General features: G+C 38.9%; 1 protein-coding gene across 6 annotated transcripts; it reads right to left on the bottom strand.

The window, feature by feature from the left end:
* Positions 1-140: 140 nt before the first annotated feature.
* Positions 141-15154, bottom strand: CCDC28A (coiled-coil domain containing 28A). 6 transcript variants are annotated; one of them, XM_027670206.1, is made up of 6 exons: positions 14898-15014; positions 14101-14295; positions 12748-12911; positions 11650-11804; positions 10988-11010; positions 9198-9956 (listed from the first exon to the last, which is right to left on the bottom strand). In XM_027670206.1, exons 2-6 carry the CDS (start codon positions 14256-14258, stop codon positions 9902-9904), a joined length of 555 nt encoding a protein of 184 aa, XP_027526007.1. In that variant the 5' UTR covers positions 14259-14295; positions 14898-15014; the 3' UTR covers positions 9198-9901. The 6 variants fall into 6 exon arrangements, with proteins under 6 accessions (XP_027526013.1, XP_027526007.1, XP_027526001.1 ...); XM_027670212.1 differs by lacking the exons at positions 9198-9956; positions 10988-11010 and adding an exon at positions 141-176; XM_027670200.1 differs by lacking the exons at positions 9198-9956; positions 10988-11010; positions 14898-15014 and adding an exon at positions 14498-14761 and having other exon boundaries at positions 11129-11804.

Raw genomic sequence — 15154 nt, 5'->3', positions numbered from 1 at the left:
AAACATATTTGCATGCTTATGTTACTTAAATATTTTACAAATCAGGCTGTGTGCAGTTGAGTTCATTTATACCTCCCAGAGTTCCATTTTTGGAGATATAAAATTTAATTTCATAAGCAGAAGTGCAGCTTGCCTTACCAAGGATATCAATGTATAATCATTTATAATGCACCTCTCTATAAGAAAACACATGAAACCCAAGGACTTTATTACCTAGTAACAAAAAAAAATTTAATCTTATGTTCTCTTAATAGTCTTTGAAAACAATGAAGTAGGGGTTATATAGGAAAAATGGTGATAATGTCTATATACTAGTAACCCAATGAGACTATACAGGATCGTCCAAATAATTAGTGCACAAGCAAAATATAAACTTCACAGGAGTATTTGAATTAGTTGCTTGTGTTTTGGGGTTGAATGTAATTTCCTTTCAGTAATATTACTTTAAATTGGCAAAATGACCTTAAAGGTACAATTTCTGCTTTAAAGGTAGATTGTAAATTATTTTTACCTAAACTGTATACTTATTGTACACTAATTGTACCTGGTTGTACATTATTAGTGTGTTCCAAAGAGATTTTACGGTACTTTTTTCCAGCTTACTGGTATATAGGTATTATCTTGCATTTAACTTATTGTCCAAAACAGCCTTCGTTTAGTTATGATAATAAAAAATTCAGAATTATGACTCTATGACATACAAAGTTTGTGATCCTACAGCTTAGATCCAAAGTTTTAAGAAGGCTGTCAGTACTATTTATCACGCTTTAACAGCATACTAGAGCACAGAAAGCTAGATGAATTCTCTTTCATCTCTGGTAGAATGTTTTTGACACTTTCACTCTTAAAGATATAAAGAATGCATCTAATGTGAACACAGCTGAAATTAGTCATTTGAGGCCTAGGAAATTAACAAAATATCATAAACACTAACAGCAATTTGAACTGACGTTCAGTGGTACATTGATGAAAAGCCAAATTTTGGCAATACTGTTGAACCATCTGTGACTGGAGTAGTTGTTTCCCAGTCTGCAGAGGAGCTGACAGAGGTCGGAGGTACGTCCTACTCCAGAGTGGATGTGAACTCTTTGGTACATCCCATAAAGCAGCAGTGGTGGCTTTTGCTTTCTGTCATCTAACTTCAGCAGTCTGTATTTCACACTTTGGCTCAAGAAACACTGCATTTAAACTGACAGAATGGCCCGTGGGGTGGAACATGTTAATTGTAAGAAACTGCACTCTGAATCAGGAATGTCTTCTGCAAGGACCCTGTGGTCTTAGTATTCATTCAAAAGGCAAGTAAAAATGACTAGCATCTGAAAGAACAGTTGCATATTGAGCAAATAAATTGATTACTTATTGAAAATCAATTATTTTCATGATATTTAGTTGGGGAAACAGGGAGTGGAGCAAACATTACAACAGTTGCTGTGAACACTTGCCTATGGGCTTCTGAAGGTCTAGCATACATGACTGGCTATGTCAGACATAGCAAAAAAGGTAGGTACAGGAGGTAGCTTCAGCAATATATATGATTTATCTGCAGAAGGCAAAGGAAAGATTTTGGGAACCCGTATGGTATCTTAGAAATGGGTTTAATTAAACTGCTGTGAAATTCAGTAAGTGCTGTTGTGCCTTATTTTGCTTATCTTGAACTAATGCAAGGCTTGAGTTTAGTCTAAGTATGGAAATACAGTGTGTAGTTCAAGAAAAAGATGAAAGGATTTTATAGGAAGTCATTCAATGCATACTATCAGAAAATGGACAAGTGACATGCCACAAACTTGAGCTTGTTTTTTTGTTATGTATCCTGCCTTTGGAAGAAGAGTGCTTCCGTTTACAACAAACCCTTCTCCTAGAGCTTGAATCCATTTGTCTTTCGCTACCCTCATGAAGGAACTTGGTCACCTGCCTTCTGATCTGAAGGAACTAAGAGATCGTAGAAGAGTCAAGAGGTCCCTTTGCTGTAGAAGGGTACCTAAAAGGAACATATTCCCTAGTTTGCTCTGCACGTTGTCTTTGGGGATAAAGTAGTATTGAAGCAAGAAAATTCCTGTGGAGAAGCAGAATTAATTCGTGTAATTTTTTCAAAATTAGAAGGCTAGTAGTTTTAATGGATTCTGTGGTCTCACCAAGTTGCTTCTATAGGTGGATTCACTAACCAAGAAACATACTAAAGTCGATAATGTCTTAAAAACACATTCACGAAACTGGTACTTTTGACATGAAAAGTTCTATCCTTTTTTCCTGTGGCCTTTTTGCAACATTGCAGTTGAAGTTTTCTGAACTTTTGAAGTTTTAAAACTTCCTTTTTGCAAGTATCTGTTCACATAGAACAGTAGAAAAAAATTTTTTTTTCACATATGGAGAAGAATTGTACCTATTAAGTGGAGTTGCATTTTAACTGTCAGGTCAAGACTGTCCTGATCTGAAATAAATCAAAGTGAGTACTGTCTAAAACAGAAAGTAGATGTGATGTTGATTCCAAGCTAGGATTTTGGATTTAAAATTTTTATGAAAATGGCATTAGGATGTATTATTTTACCTATTATTTTGTATTTCTCTCCTCACACTTTAAACCAACAGTAAGGATAAAAGGAGAGCGTTGGCAAATAGAGTGAATGCTGGATCCAAAGGAAGCTTGCAACTACATGTAATGGTGTCAGTAAGATGTAGTGGTGTTGTCCAGCTCATGTTGGGCAAATACTATGTGTTTATTTTTAAGTCTGAATACCTATTTAGCTGGTCTGTTTAGACTAAGGAAGAATAGGGTTGAAATTTGCAATTTTTATGCTTCATCCATGTGATTGGATGATGAAGCTGGTAACTTCAAAATGAACTTACTGGATGATGTTTGGGTAAATTATGTGTATTTCTGTGTACTTCTCACTTGGGCATATAAATTTCCCAGTAGATGGGAAATTGTGCATGTATGCAACCTTCTTTCCAAACAAGTCTGTATTTTAAGTGCATTCCTGAAACCTGAAAGTACAGCCTGGTGCAAACTCATAGTAGTACAGTACATGTAGTTGCCGTGAAGTTGCATAAATAGTCTTGATACAAAATTCATTCTTGTTTCATGTGGATTTACAATTTACTTGTAGTTGTCTTGGAAATTTCAGTCCCAACATGGGATCCTGTGGAAGCAAACCTTCATTCATACTAATTCTTCTATCAAACGAGCTGTGAGAAATTCCTGTTTGTGTCCAGCATGATAAATGTGGACTTGTCGATCTCAACTTTACCCTGCAAACTACTGAGGCTGCAGAATAAAGCATGTTGCTGAAGAAGTTTGTCTGTGTTTGAAGGGGTAGACTGAACTTAGTAATTTGTTTATGGTCTGGGCTGACTTTGCTCTTGACATATGTCTGTCAGAATATCTAAAATCTGCCTAGGTTTCAAATGAGAACAAAGGAAACTGTTATCCTGTAAAATATAAGCCAAGTTAGTTGGGCTTTTTAAACTTTTTTAAACTAATTTTACTACTAATTTCCAGCCTATTCTTTCTAAACTACTATTTAGGATGTTTGTAAGGCTTATTACTCCTTTTCATTCTTGAGTTAAGAGGTAACCCAGTGCAAGGTTTTGTTGTTAAGATCCTCAGGATCTCTGAATTCAAGACCTTATAAATGCCCAGCTTTTATCTCAGACCTTGTTGGCTTTGGTAGCCTATTCTGCCCCGTACTACTGCTCTGAAAGTACTAAGATACTTAAAACTTTTAGCCTACTGAAAGTAAGAAAAGGGCATTTTCTCAGTTAGGGTGCATATTCTTTCCTGTAAGAACAATGAAAGTTGAAGTAGGTCTGCCAAGGTTACATATTGAACCAGCTGAATTGCCAGCTTAAAACTAAAAGAAATACTTACTTTTTTCTTGTAGTTTCTGTGAGGTTTATTTTACAGTAAATTAGATTGAAAATCCTGACAGAAATGAAACAATATTTATTTGTTGCGGTCGTAGCCTGAATGGTTTTAACCTGGAAGGCTGGATTTTTATTCTAACACACATCCATTTTCTTTCACAGGTGCATTGCAATTTTTAGGGTTCCATATAAATGTTTCTTTTATTGGCACATGCTTAGCTGTTAGACTGTGTTTGTTCAAGTATTCTGTAATTTTCAGTCTTTTCAGCATTTTGGCCTTTGGCTTGCTGCTGCAATATATCACATTGATCAGTGTGGCCAGATTATTTGCAAACTACTCTTTTATTCGCTCTGGTCACAGCCTTCCAGTTTGTGAAGAAACCTTAGTTTGTTCTTGGTTATTTCATGTTCTGTTTTTTGTTGTTTCAATACAATTAAAGAGCTGTAAATTGGAGGTCTCATACTAATCTTGCTATTTCTAAATAGGAGGGGGGAAATTGTGGTCTATTACAATGGTTAACTTTTAAAGATTTAAAATTTTGATCGAGAGTCAACCCTTAAAAATATATAGTTGTTTTTTTTTTTTTTTAGCTTAAGATAGAGGGATTTACAGCTCTTGAGGAAGGGTGCCACAAGTCTCTTTGTAAAGCTTTGTTTCAGCAAAGTTCAGTGCTAATATGGAAATCTGCCCTGCCTGGCCTAATTGCAGAATCGGTCCTTCCTGAGAGGTACACCCCTTAATTCCTGTGACATACTTCCCTGGTGTTTCCCTGTTGGCTTCTGTTACCAGAAGGGTCCCTGGGTAGCCTCTGTAAGACTGGAAGTGTGCTCCAGTGTGGCCAGCACAGTTCAGAGTAAGGGGCAGAGAGCCCTGACTACCACCCCATCCCTCTAACCTTTGCATCTCTCATCTCCCAGCTTACCAGGGACAAGCCTAGTAGTGTGTCCCTCCCCCATCACATCTAGTTTAAAGCTCTGCCAATAAGCCCCACTAGTTCCTGAGCAAAGACTCTCCTCCCTCACTGAGAAAGGTCAGTCCTATCTGATGCCAGCATGCTGCATAGGCCATTCCATTGCAAAAAAATCCAAATTTTGGCTGTGACTTCAGCCATGAAGCCATGTATTAAGAGATGCTTTCCTAAATCCATGACTGTAAATTTAAATCAGATCTGCTGCAGCAGATTCATGAGCTTCCAAGAACAGTTTTTTCAGGACAATCTAGAACTTTAAAAGACACTGCTTTACCTTAGAAACCGAGTCTCCTGATGGTTTTCCTGATATTAAAGACAGAATATAGAGTGCATCTGCTGCCAGTGCTTCTTTGGAGAAGACAACATCAGAAGGCAAAGATGTACCAGGTACTTAATTAGGATGAAGAGAGAAGTTGAGCTCCTCTATCAAGGTGCTTTTGCACCAAAAAACAAATTGCATTGAGCCCAGATACTTGCATTTCTGTTGCTGTTTCTTATGTGCAGTATACTCTGTTATCCTTACCAATCACTGCATTCCAAGACTTACTTTATATTTTGTGTTGAATTTATCTTTAAACGTCCAGAGCATTAACTTTTAAGATGAGTGATACAATCAGTTTCTCTGCTGCTGTATTAAAAAAGGTATATCTTTTGTTTCTTCAAAAGCAAAGTTGAAAGGGTGATGTTTGGAGCAGTATTTTTTTCCTGCAAGCTTTTAACCATTTTAAAGAAATTATAAGATGCAGTATAGGAGTAAGTAGCATATTCTCAAGAGCAAAGAAGCAAACATGCAACTAATTAAAATATGCCAGCTGATCTGCAGCCCGTTTGCATTCACTGTAACAATTGATGGTCTCTCATAAGTCCTGAGAGCCAGCTGAGGCTTGAGCTGTGTTTAGATTGTTCTGCTTTCTTGATACAGGTCTAATAAAAATATCTTCTCTCATTTCCAGTGCAGTTGTTACATGGGGCCTGCTCTGATGTCTTTCCACTATCAGATGTTTTATGCTGCGTGCTGGTTGGTAATTCTGGGCAGTCAGTCGAGGATTTGGTATGTGCTTATTCCTGTTAACTATTCTGGGGTTTATAGTGAGAGAAGAGGGCTGTGCAAAAATCCATGTTTTGTGATGACAGTAGTGAGATGCTGAAGGCATAGATCGTTAACAGTGAATGTAATTGTACCTTAAAAGGAATGAATTTCTAGTATTGCTGGCTAAAACACATTCTGTGTTAGCAGTCCCCAACAGTGCGTGAACTCAGACCTAAGTGTTTGCACTTGGACAGAACTGATTCATGTTTGTGACATGTGGCATGAAGTGCCAGATTCAATCACATGGGGAGTCATGAAATGCAGGTATATTCAGAAGAAACAACTCTGACATGTTGTAAGCCTGCTTGCATCTTCCTGTGCTGTGGTATAGCCTTGGCCAAATTCAGCTGCCATCAGCAATTTCAAGATATGAGCTCTGTGCCCAGCTTCCCTATGACAGATAATTTCCTTTATAGGAAAAAAGTACTCTCAGAGCACCTGTGACACCTGCAGTAGTTGCTATCTACAGAAATTACCCACATGAAAACAGGAGGTTTGGTTTCTCGTAAGAAGCTTGAGACTTTATGTGCACAAAGCATTCCTGCATCTGCTCCTGTCCCAGGACAAGAGTTGTGTTTTGTTGCCTTTTATGGGAAATGTGACATTTCCTTAAATTTTTTTTTATGTATAAGATTAGAGCATAATTCATGCAAAAATCGTGAACCTGTGTTTGAGGAAATAAAAGACATACTCAATTCTCTATCTGCTTTGTGATAGAGAGGAGTGTGGCAGCATTTTTAAATTTCTACAATGAAGAGAACTAAAAGTAAAAATACATAGTGTTTCAAGAGTTGAAGCATGTGAAAAATGCTAAGTATCCTACATTGATGCTGCAGAATCCCTGTATACATTAATGTTAATGTAAGGTGTAATACTTTGAATTGCAAGGTAACAGTGGTGAACTGGGATCAGTGGGAATTCTGAATAGGCATTAACAATCAGTAGCCAATATAAAATAGAATGCTGTAGCTCTGAAGTCTCAATATGTTGTGTGTAGTTTAACATGCCACTGAACTCCATAGTAAATACTTCCAATTTCTTATTGATTGAACTAAATTTACAGGTCATGATGCAGACTTAAGGAGGCTTTTATTTGTTAACTCTTTTATTTGGTAACTTAATATCAAGATATAACTCAGCATGGGTATGTCAGTGTTTGTGTACATCTACTACTTGAATAAACACAGGGGGGAAAAAATACCAGTCCTTTCCTATTTATGTTGAAACTTATTTTAAGAGTTCAGTATATTTTCTAAACAAAAGACATCTGCCTTAATAATTTCTCTTGCTGTTTTTGAAAAATGAGGCAGTTAATTTAATACCACTGACTCTCACCTCTTCCAAATCCTCTTCTCCTAGGTACTTTTCTATTAGTTTTTCTTCCTGATTTTTATTTTTTGTTTTAGTTCATTGAGGTTCCACAGATGTCTCTTGGAGCGAGGTAACCTAGACCAGTGATGCAGCAAAGAGCATCTTCTTTCAAACACCAAACCCATTTATCAGTGTGAGTTTAAACCAAAACAGTGACCTAAACTCACACTGATAAATATATTAAACATTTAATGTTAATACACTTTTATCTCCATAACCGGTTCTTCAGGAAACAAGATAACAGAAAAGGCACTCATTTTCTGCGGCCTCTTACACACTTTTGTAATTACAAGACTGTCCATGAATATATTACAATAGATTTTTTTTCTTTTCCTGCAGGAGCCTAGGAATGAGATTAGTTCATTACCAGATAAGAGTTCAGTCTCTCAAAGATCTTGGTGCAGAATTTTCTTGTATGAATCCAAAAGTTAGCAAGCTTACACCATTAATGGATTGCATAAAAGCCACAAATTTGTATCCAGGAGGAGGTAAGGGAATAATAATTTCTTAATTATTTGCAATTAATGCATTCTTTGTCTTGTGATTGCCTGTGGCCTTAAGGTGATCAAAGAAAAAGGGGTTAAATCTTATATAATCTAAACAGCTGCTTGAGAAAGCTATTTGGTTTTGTCTGTATTTCAGATTATACTTATGTGCTCTGTACTTGCATAAACTGTTACAGAAACAAGAGATCAAGACATCCAACATGTTTATAAGTGATTTGAAATGTGTTTGAAGTTATAAGGCTAAGCAGAGTTAGATGACAGAGCCCAAAAATGGAAAAGAATTGCCTCTGTTGTAGAATACTTAAACTCTGAGGTTAAAAGTGTGGTTTGGGACCACTGTGTGTTACAATGCTGCAATACACTGCACTCACTGGCACTAAGCTGCTAGTGAGCACATAGCTCTGCTCCTGCATCCAAGTGAGCTCCAAGTATGTCACTTTGTTTGTATAAATGCAGCTCTGCCAGTGACTTTCGCCACCATCACTGGCCTTACACTTTTGCACACCTTTAGTGATGCATGAGGCTGAAAAATGCTGCTTTTTTGCTTGAGGTTCAGAAGTCTGCCCAGAAACAAAGCCATAGTGCTGACAATGAGAAGATACTGTGCAGAAAAGGATAATTGCTCAATAATTGGTTAAAGACAGGGAAAAAAAACCCCAAAAACAACAAACATCAATCTTTGCTCTACTTTGTGAGAAGCTTGTTGTATTCTAGTTCTCTTAAGCTCACTTTGGATTTCACATCACAGGTACGTACCTAGCTGCAGGTGAGGACTCCGAGGTACTTTTACCAGCAAAACTCCTAAAGAATCTCAACAGTGATAAATTGTGTAAAGAACAAGAACATCCTTAGGGGACAAGAAGTGGGATCCCTGCTGGTTCGTTAATCACTGAGATTTGCCTGATAGGTAAGGCAGGGGATAACAATGTTTAAGGCTGAATCTGTAGCCAGAGAACCCTGTGGTTTTTAAATGATCCTTCTGTCCCCAGCTGCATGATGCAGGCTTGGGACTACACGTGATTCAGATCAGAGCCAGAGATAACAGAATCCAAAACTACATCTTGTGGCTGAAGAAGCATCTTCTCCAAAGATGCTGAACAAAAGGCATTTTTTGTTCTCCGACCACATGTCCACATCGGGCTGATGAAAGCTCTGTGCTAAAGTAGAAGGATAAAGATTTCATTCCTTGTTTAGTAAGCATATACAATACAGAATCTGAATGTATTACCTAAAAACTCAATATAAAGTAAATCTAGAACCAAAGGTATAGTTTGATGGACCAGGATAGAAATTTTGGATCTAAAACCAGCCTGATTTTACACTAATAAAGAATTTTTTTCTCTGACTGTGAGCAGAAAGATTATACCAGTTAATACCAGACTATTTACAACATAGAAATAACTACAATATTGCATATACTGGATTTATTGTACAATAACTGTTTACCCAATTTTGGAATTTCACAGTACTTAAATTATGTGGACTGCTAGCATGCACGCTAGTTCTTAATTTAGTGACATTTTACAATTATTCACAGTAATGGAAAAAAGTAAACTCTGCAAACATTCGGACAATGCCAGAACTCATCTTCTTAACACAGCTGAACCGACAGCAGCTTCTCTAAATGAAACATCATATATTTAAAATTTTTCACTTTATTAACAATAAATTAATCTGTGGCATCACTGATCAACAAAACACTAAAGATATAGTGTGCAGATTGTCTATGTAATGATCAGTAAGGCAACATTACCACTACCTTCTTAAAAACTAGAGAAATGTCAGTGAACTTGTATACATTTATCATTTTCAACCATGTGAACACTAAGAAGAAATGTGCTTCCCCGTTTCCCCAATTTTTCTGTTAAGTAAGGCAATAATAAAAAGCACAGCATGACAATAATTTACAACTCTAGGTACTGAGCCCTGACATAATGTGGTGCTCAGAGGAATGTGCAAAATAAACACCTGAATTTGCACTTCGATTCTTTGTTGTGTAAAAGAAAACAAACCAACACAAAGTCACAACTGTTCCTGATTCCATTGTCAGGAAAAACGAATGAAAAGCTTCTGTGAGAACCCAAATCGACAAAGCTGTTCTCTCAGCCCGTGGTACCATTTGGAATATCTTGAGCATCTGCTAAATGTAGTTTTTGGCTGAAGCAAACCATTAAGGAATAACACTTTCAAAGGTATAAACAAGATAACAGTGCTATATGAAACTGTGCTTACTCTGGGGTATACACCAGTCCCGACAAATTCCATTCCAGTAAGTTCTATGATAGTTCTCAACCAGTAGACTAATATTCCTCACTGAGATTTGAACATTGCAATACTTCCAGAATTAGTGTGCAGATCAAGGGGGATAGCAAATTATTTTTATTGCTATTAGGTGATATTACCACATTCCACTTGTGCTCTTTATGAAGTCTGCCTTAAACAGCCTTCCACGGATATGCAGGAAATGTTGATACCAGTGCAAGACCTTAAGCCCCAAACCCGAGTCTCAGCTTATTCAATGTGTGTAACAAAGTGTGTAACAATGGAAATAACGAGACTGTGGAATAAACTGAATGCGACGCCCCTCAACTGTCACCTTTGATTATCAACAGCACAGTGTTAAAGACAAGCTAAGAAATTCAGTTTTATCTTCTTCTGTGTGGGCTAAGAGCACACATTTGTTCAGTTACCAAAGCTCTGCTGAAGCATCTGACCCTAGAAATAAAAAATTAGGTCAGTTTACTACCCACAGTCAGATCAGTGATAAACAACCACACATATTTCTAAAAAAACTAAAAGATAATAGGATTCATTTCTCAATGGGACAGACACTTCTGAATACAATGGGAGTATTACTATGGATGTTTGAATGTCTCAGCAAGGTGCATGTCAAAAGACCGTGGTGCTGATGGGCTTTGCCAGCAATGGTGAACACGTTGTCTAAAGTGGTACACGGTAGCTCAGTAATTCACCACATGAAAAAAACAACCTGTAATTACAAGTGTTAAGATCCAGTCAATTATGTACTGGAAGAACCCAAGATCCATACTGTATTATAGCATGAATTTAAAAGAAAAGACGTCATTGAAGTGACTTGACTCCTATAAAGTTACTGGGGAAACACACCCTAATTTGATTACAGTTAACGATAACTATAATGCAAAATAGACATTTTAGGAAAAGGATACATAGATGAATTCAGTTCTTCTAGCTGCAATATAAATGTAGAAAGTATCAGAAGTGGCACTTCTGTTAGTCAAATAAACGCAACAATTATGCTGGTATGATGAAATAAATATATTAAAACAATTAAGGAAACAACTAATAGTTTGGGCTGAAATGCATGATTTATTAGCAAAGCAAACCTACACTGAATTCTGTACAAGGAGCGAAGTTCCAAATTTAAGTTAAAATCTGCTGATCTGAGGAAATTTAAAGAAATTTTTAGTAGTTTTTTTTTTATATAAATACACTGGAGAATAGAGAGACTGAAAGTGTAGGATATACAGATGTATATTCCCTGTTATGTGTCATCTTCCTCAGATGTAGGAGGGTAGACCACATGGAAAATGGTCATAGTCCCCTGGTACCTGGGCTGTCTCTAAACAGGCCTACATGCTCAGGCAGCTTGCAGCTTGCCTGCTCCACTCACCAAAACAAAGCAGCCTGTAACAAATACAAACAAGGTCCTGTGTTTCCTCAAAACCAACATGAGGGCAGGGCTTTCATACTGGTTCATTACAGAACTATGTTCTCCTCAGCTGTAAATCACTGCCCACCCAGTAGCAGTGCTTTCCTGAGCTGAATGCTGGGGGCAAAGTTCCACGTTTTCTGCCTGCCCAGTACTTACATCTGACAGCAGCCTATCCAGGTTGGAATCACTGGCTAGTTTTCTTTTATCTTCAGGCAGTTCTTCCATCTCCCCATAGAGCTCCAGGTTGAGGCGAGCAAGTTTCTCCTGCATACTCCGTACATGCTCCATCTGCTCTATGGAACATTCATTTCCTGAAAGGAAGAGCAACAACTTTAGATAAAGAAACCTGAGAGAGCAAATGAAGGTGTGAAGATGCAGCTTTTTATGTCAGAGGAGTTTAAACATCAAATTTACAAGTAAATGTCCTTTCTCAGTGATTTCTCACTACTGAAGTTTCTGTCATCCTGTTTGATGTTATGTTGTTCTGAACTTAAAATAACTACTAAATGTCCTCAGAGGTTTTCTATATTCCTGAATTTTAGTCTGATTTAGAAAAGTCCTGGTTTTTAGCTTTAAATATGATCACAACAGAACTTCTAATTTTGATTAATCTAGGGGTTTCTTTCTTCTAACTAGTACTTTATATAAGACAGACTTCTCAGGTTTCCTTGTAAAATCAGTGTGGAATTAACACGACACACTGACCTAACACTAAACTTGCAAAAGCACATGTGCATCTTTCTACTTAGTGCAAGGGAAAAAAGAAGCAAAAACGTGTGATGTTTTTTCTGAAACCTCCATCAACTGTGAGGCAGTAAGAATAGTAAGAAACTAAGGCAGCAGAATAAGCTGGATAAAATGCAGCTTGCATTGGATTTCATAGAAGTTGTTACCAGTAGTCAAAAGTGTTAATATGCAGCAAAACTGGGTGCTAAATACAGTTACTTCTTCCTACACTGTCATAAATAAGTGGCTTTAAACTTGTATCTTAAAATAAGCCAAGGTGCTTCCATGCTAGAAGGAACAATGAAATGGCATATGAATAATCTCAAAACAAGTACAACCTTAAAATAGGACTGTAATTTAAAAATGCACTAAGATGTATTAATTATGTTAAACGTAATCTCATATGGCAGTCTAGTGACAAACTAGCCATGCAGTTCAAGTCTGTCCATGCAGTGCATTTGTTAGCAAATGTTACTATTGTACAGCTATAAAAACCAACTATTGTACACACACAATTCATGCACTTACCAAATGCTTGAAGTTTGCCAGAGTGGAAGTCATTCAAGAGACTCAGAAGTCCCCTTTCCATTTCCTGGACATCTGATACATCTGTGAGAAAAGAATGCTGGATTGGTGCTGCCTGGGCCCCTTTTGCTTCACCTCCTGGAGGTTTGGCTTTCTCTTTTATTACACTGAAAAAAAAAAAATAAACCGAATATTACTTCCTGCTTTCACTTTCAGTGTGAATCTGCAATGTAAGAAAAGTGTACATCTGGGCTTTGAAAATGAAATGGGAAATACATAATACATAATCAGTCTTTTTAAGATAAAAACTGCATCACCACCAGCTTGTCTTAAAAATAAAGGACATCACTCTCCTAACAGTTTGATACTGCAAAATGAAAGATTCCAACAATCTGCTTTCCTACTAATGGTAGGAAGCATCAGTGGACCACATGTATATGATGGCCATCTTAATAATCTAAAGTGGACCATCATTACCCAGCAATGACACATGGGGCAATATCACAGAATCGTTAAGGCTGGAAAAGACCTCTAAAATCAGAAACCAACCATAAACCCAGCACTGCCATGCTGACTTCTAAACCATGTCCCCAGGAGCCACATCGACATGTTTTTTGAACATTTCCATGGATGTTGATTCCACCAGTTACCTGGGCAGCCATTATCTACACAAAATCACTCAAAAAGCTTTTGCACACTCTAAGCCTGAGAGAAACCCCTCAAAAACCATACACTTCTGTTGTCGCAAACACCTACAGACTGCAACAAACATCAGATGAGCCAAAAATTCTCTACAGCCTTTCTTGCAAGAAAACATCACAATTCCTGGATCTCAAACACTTTTCTCTAAAGATAACATTTATTCAGAGCACCATGTGCCCATAGTCTATATGCTGAAACAATCAGCAGTCCAACAATGGTATCTGGTTCAACTCAAGAGCAGCACATGTCAATTTAAGTTTAACTTTAGCTAGTTGTGCTTCAATTTCAGACTTAAAAGTTTGCATGACAGAAAGGTCATCTGTTTTTCCCACCTGCTTCTGCTCTTTAATAAAATGTATTATTGCTCCTGGAAAAGTTACTTCATTAGATTCTTGTAGATTAAATGAAAATTAATTAAATACTTCTCCTCCACTATCACAACAGCAGTTCATCCTCACATTGTTATGTCAATTACCACTCCTGCTGGGAAAGTTCAAGAAATTCAACACAAATCACTTTGGTAAAAAAAGATATGTCATCAAAAATGTTCACAAGACTGTTACAGACAGTCTAAACGTCCTTTAGCCTGTCTGAGCACTGACAAGTCTCTGGCTCTCACTTCCTCTGAGCTTGCAAGCTGCGCCCCGAGCTTACCGTTTCAACTTTGGTTTCTGCACAGCAGGCTGTGGGGCAGGGTTGGAAAAGGCTGTACTCTTACTGACTGGCACTGAGCTTTTCTTGGAGTTAGCAACCTGAGCAGGGTGACTGGTAGACGATTTGGGGCTCCTCCTCTTGATCTTCCTTTCTTCCATTTCTTCCAGTTTACTGCATGTAGACTAATATCTTGTCCTTTACAGGGAAGAGAAGAAAGTAAGAAACATCCATTAAAACTGGCATTTACAATAAAAGCAAGGAGGAGAGCAGCTCATGAAAATACAGCCCTCAAAGATAAGCAGTCACTCGTTCCTGAGAACACGAGAATCCAGTTTTCAGAAGCTGCCCAGGCCTGCAGTAATTAAAATCTTCTGCACCAGCTCCAGCTGACAGGTACCTCCACATGATCTCAAGCTTTGTGTCCCTTGGACTACCGCTGCCGTGGCTGCCAAGCCCACGCCAGTCGAAACACCGAGGAGTGATGTGACAAAGAACCTCCTCCACAGGGAGCGGCAGTGCCCTGGCCAAACTGCCGGTGCCGAGCTGTCGCTGTTACACAGTTGTTACTGCCGGTGCCGGGCCACCGATGGGCGCTGCCCAGCCCTGCGTGTGCCATGGGAGGTGCTGTTATCGGGCGCTGCATCGCCACCTCCTCGCCGGGGAAGCGCCTATGACACCCATTCCCCCGCAGCGGCGGCTGTGGGCACAGCCGTGACCCCCGGGCGCCACCGCGGACCCGCCGCCGCCGCCGCCACCTCCCGGGGAGACGACACCCCTGCCCGCTGGGGTTTTATTACCGCATTTTATTACCGCGGAGGTCGGGACGCCGGCCGTGACCCCGGGAACAGGAGGAAGAGGACAGACCAAGCCCCCCCCCGGCCACACCCCCGCCGCCCGGAGGCCCCGCCCCCCCCGCCGGCCCCGCCCCTACCTGAAGGAAGACCCCGCCCCCAGAGGCGCGGGCGAACCCCCACGGAAGCGGAGCCCGGCCGGGCCCGGCGCGCGGGTCACGTGACTGCTGGTCGAGGTGCATTGTGGGAGCCCCGCCTCCGGC

This window comes from Corapipo altera, unplaced genomic scaffold (genome assembly GCF_003945725.1).
Source record: "Corapipo altera isolate COAL_440 unplaced genomic scaffold, ASM394572v1 2b, whole genome shotgun sequence".
NCBI classification, from domain to species: Eukaryota; Metazoa; Chordata; class Aves; order Passeriformes; family Pipridae; genus Corapipo; species Corapipo altera.
The sequence above is the reverse complement of the archived record's forward strand: the minus strand, read 5'-3'. Positions and strand labels throughout refer to the sequence as shown.

Coding starts and splice junctions, on each gene's coding strand:
- CCDC28A (XM_027670180.1), bottom strand. CDS start 14,258: ATGGAAGAAAGGAAGATCAAGAGGAGGAGCCCCAAATCGTCTACCAGT. Junction 12,912..14,100: donor CAGAAACCAAAGTTGAAACG/GTAAGCTCGGGG, acceptor TTTTTTTTTCAG/TGTAATAAAAGAGAAAGCCA. Junction 11,805..12,747: donor TGGCAAACTTCAAGCATTTG/GTAAGTGCATGA, acceptor TCTTCCTTTCAG/GAAATGAATGTTCCATAGAG.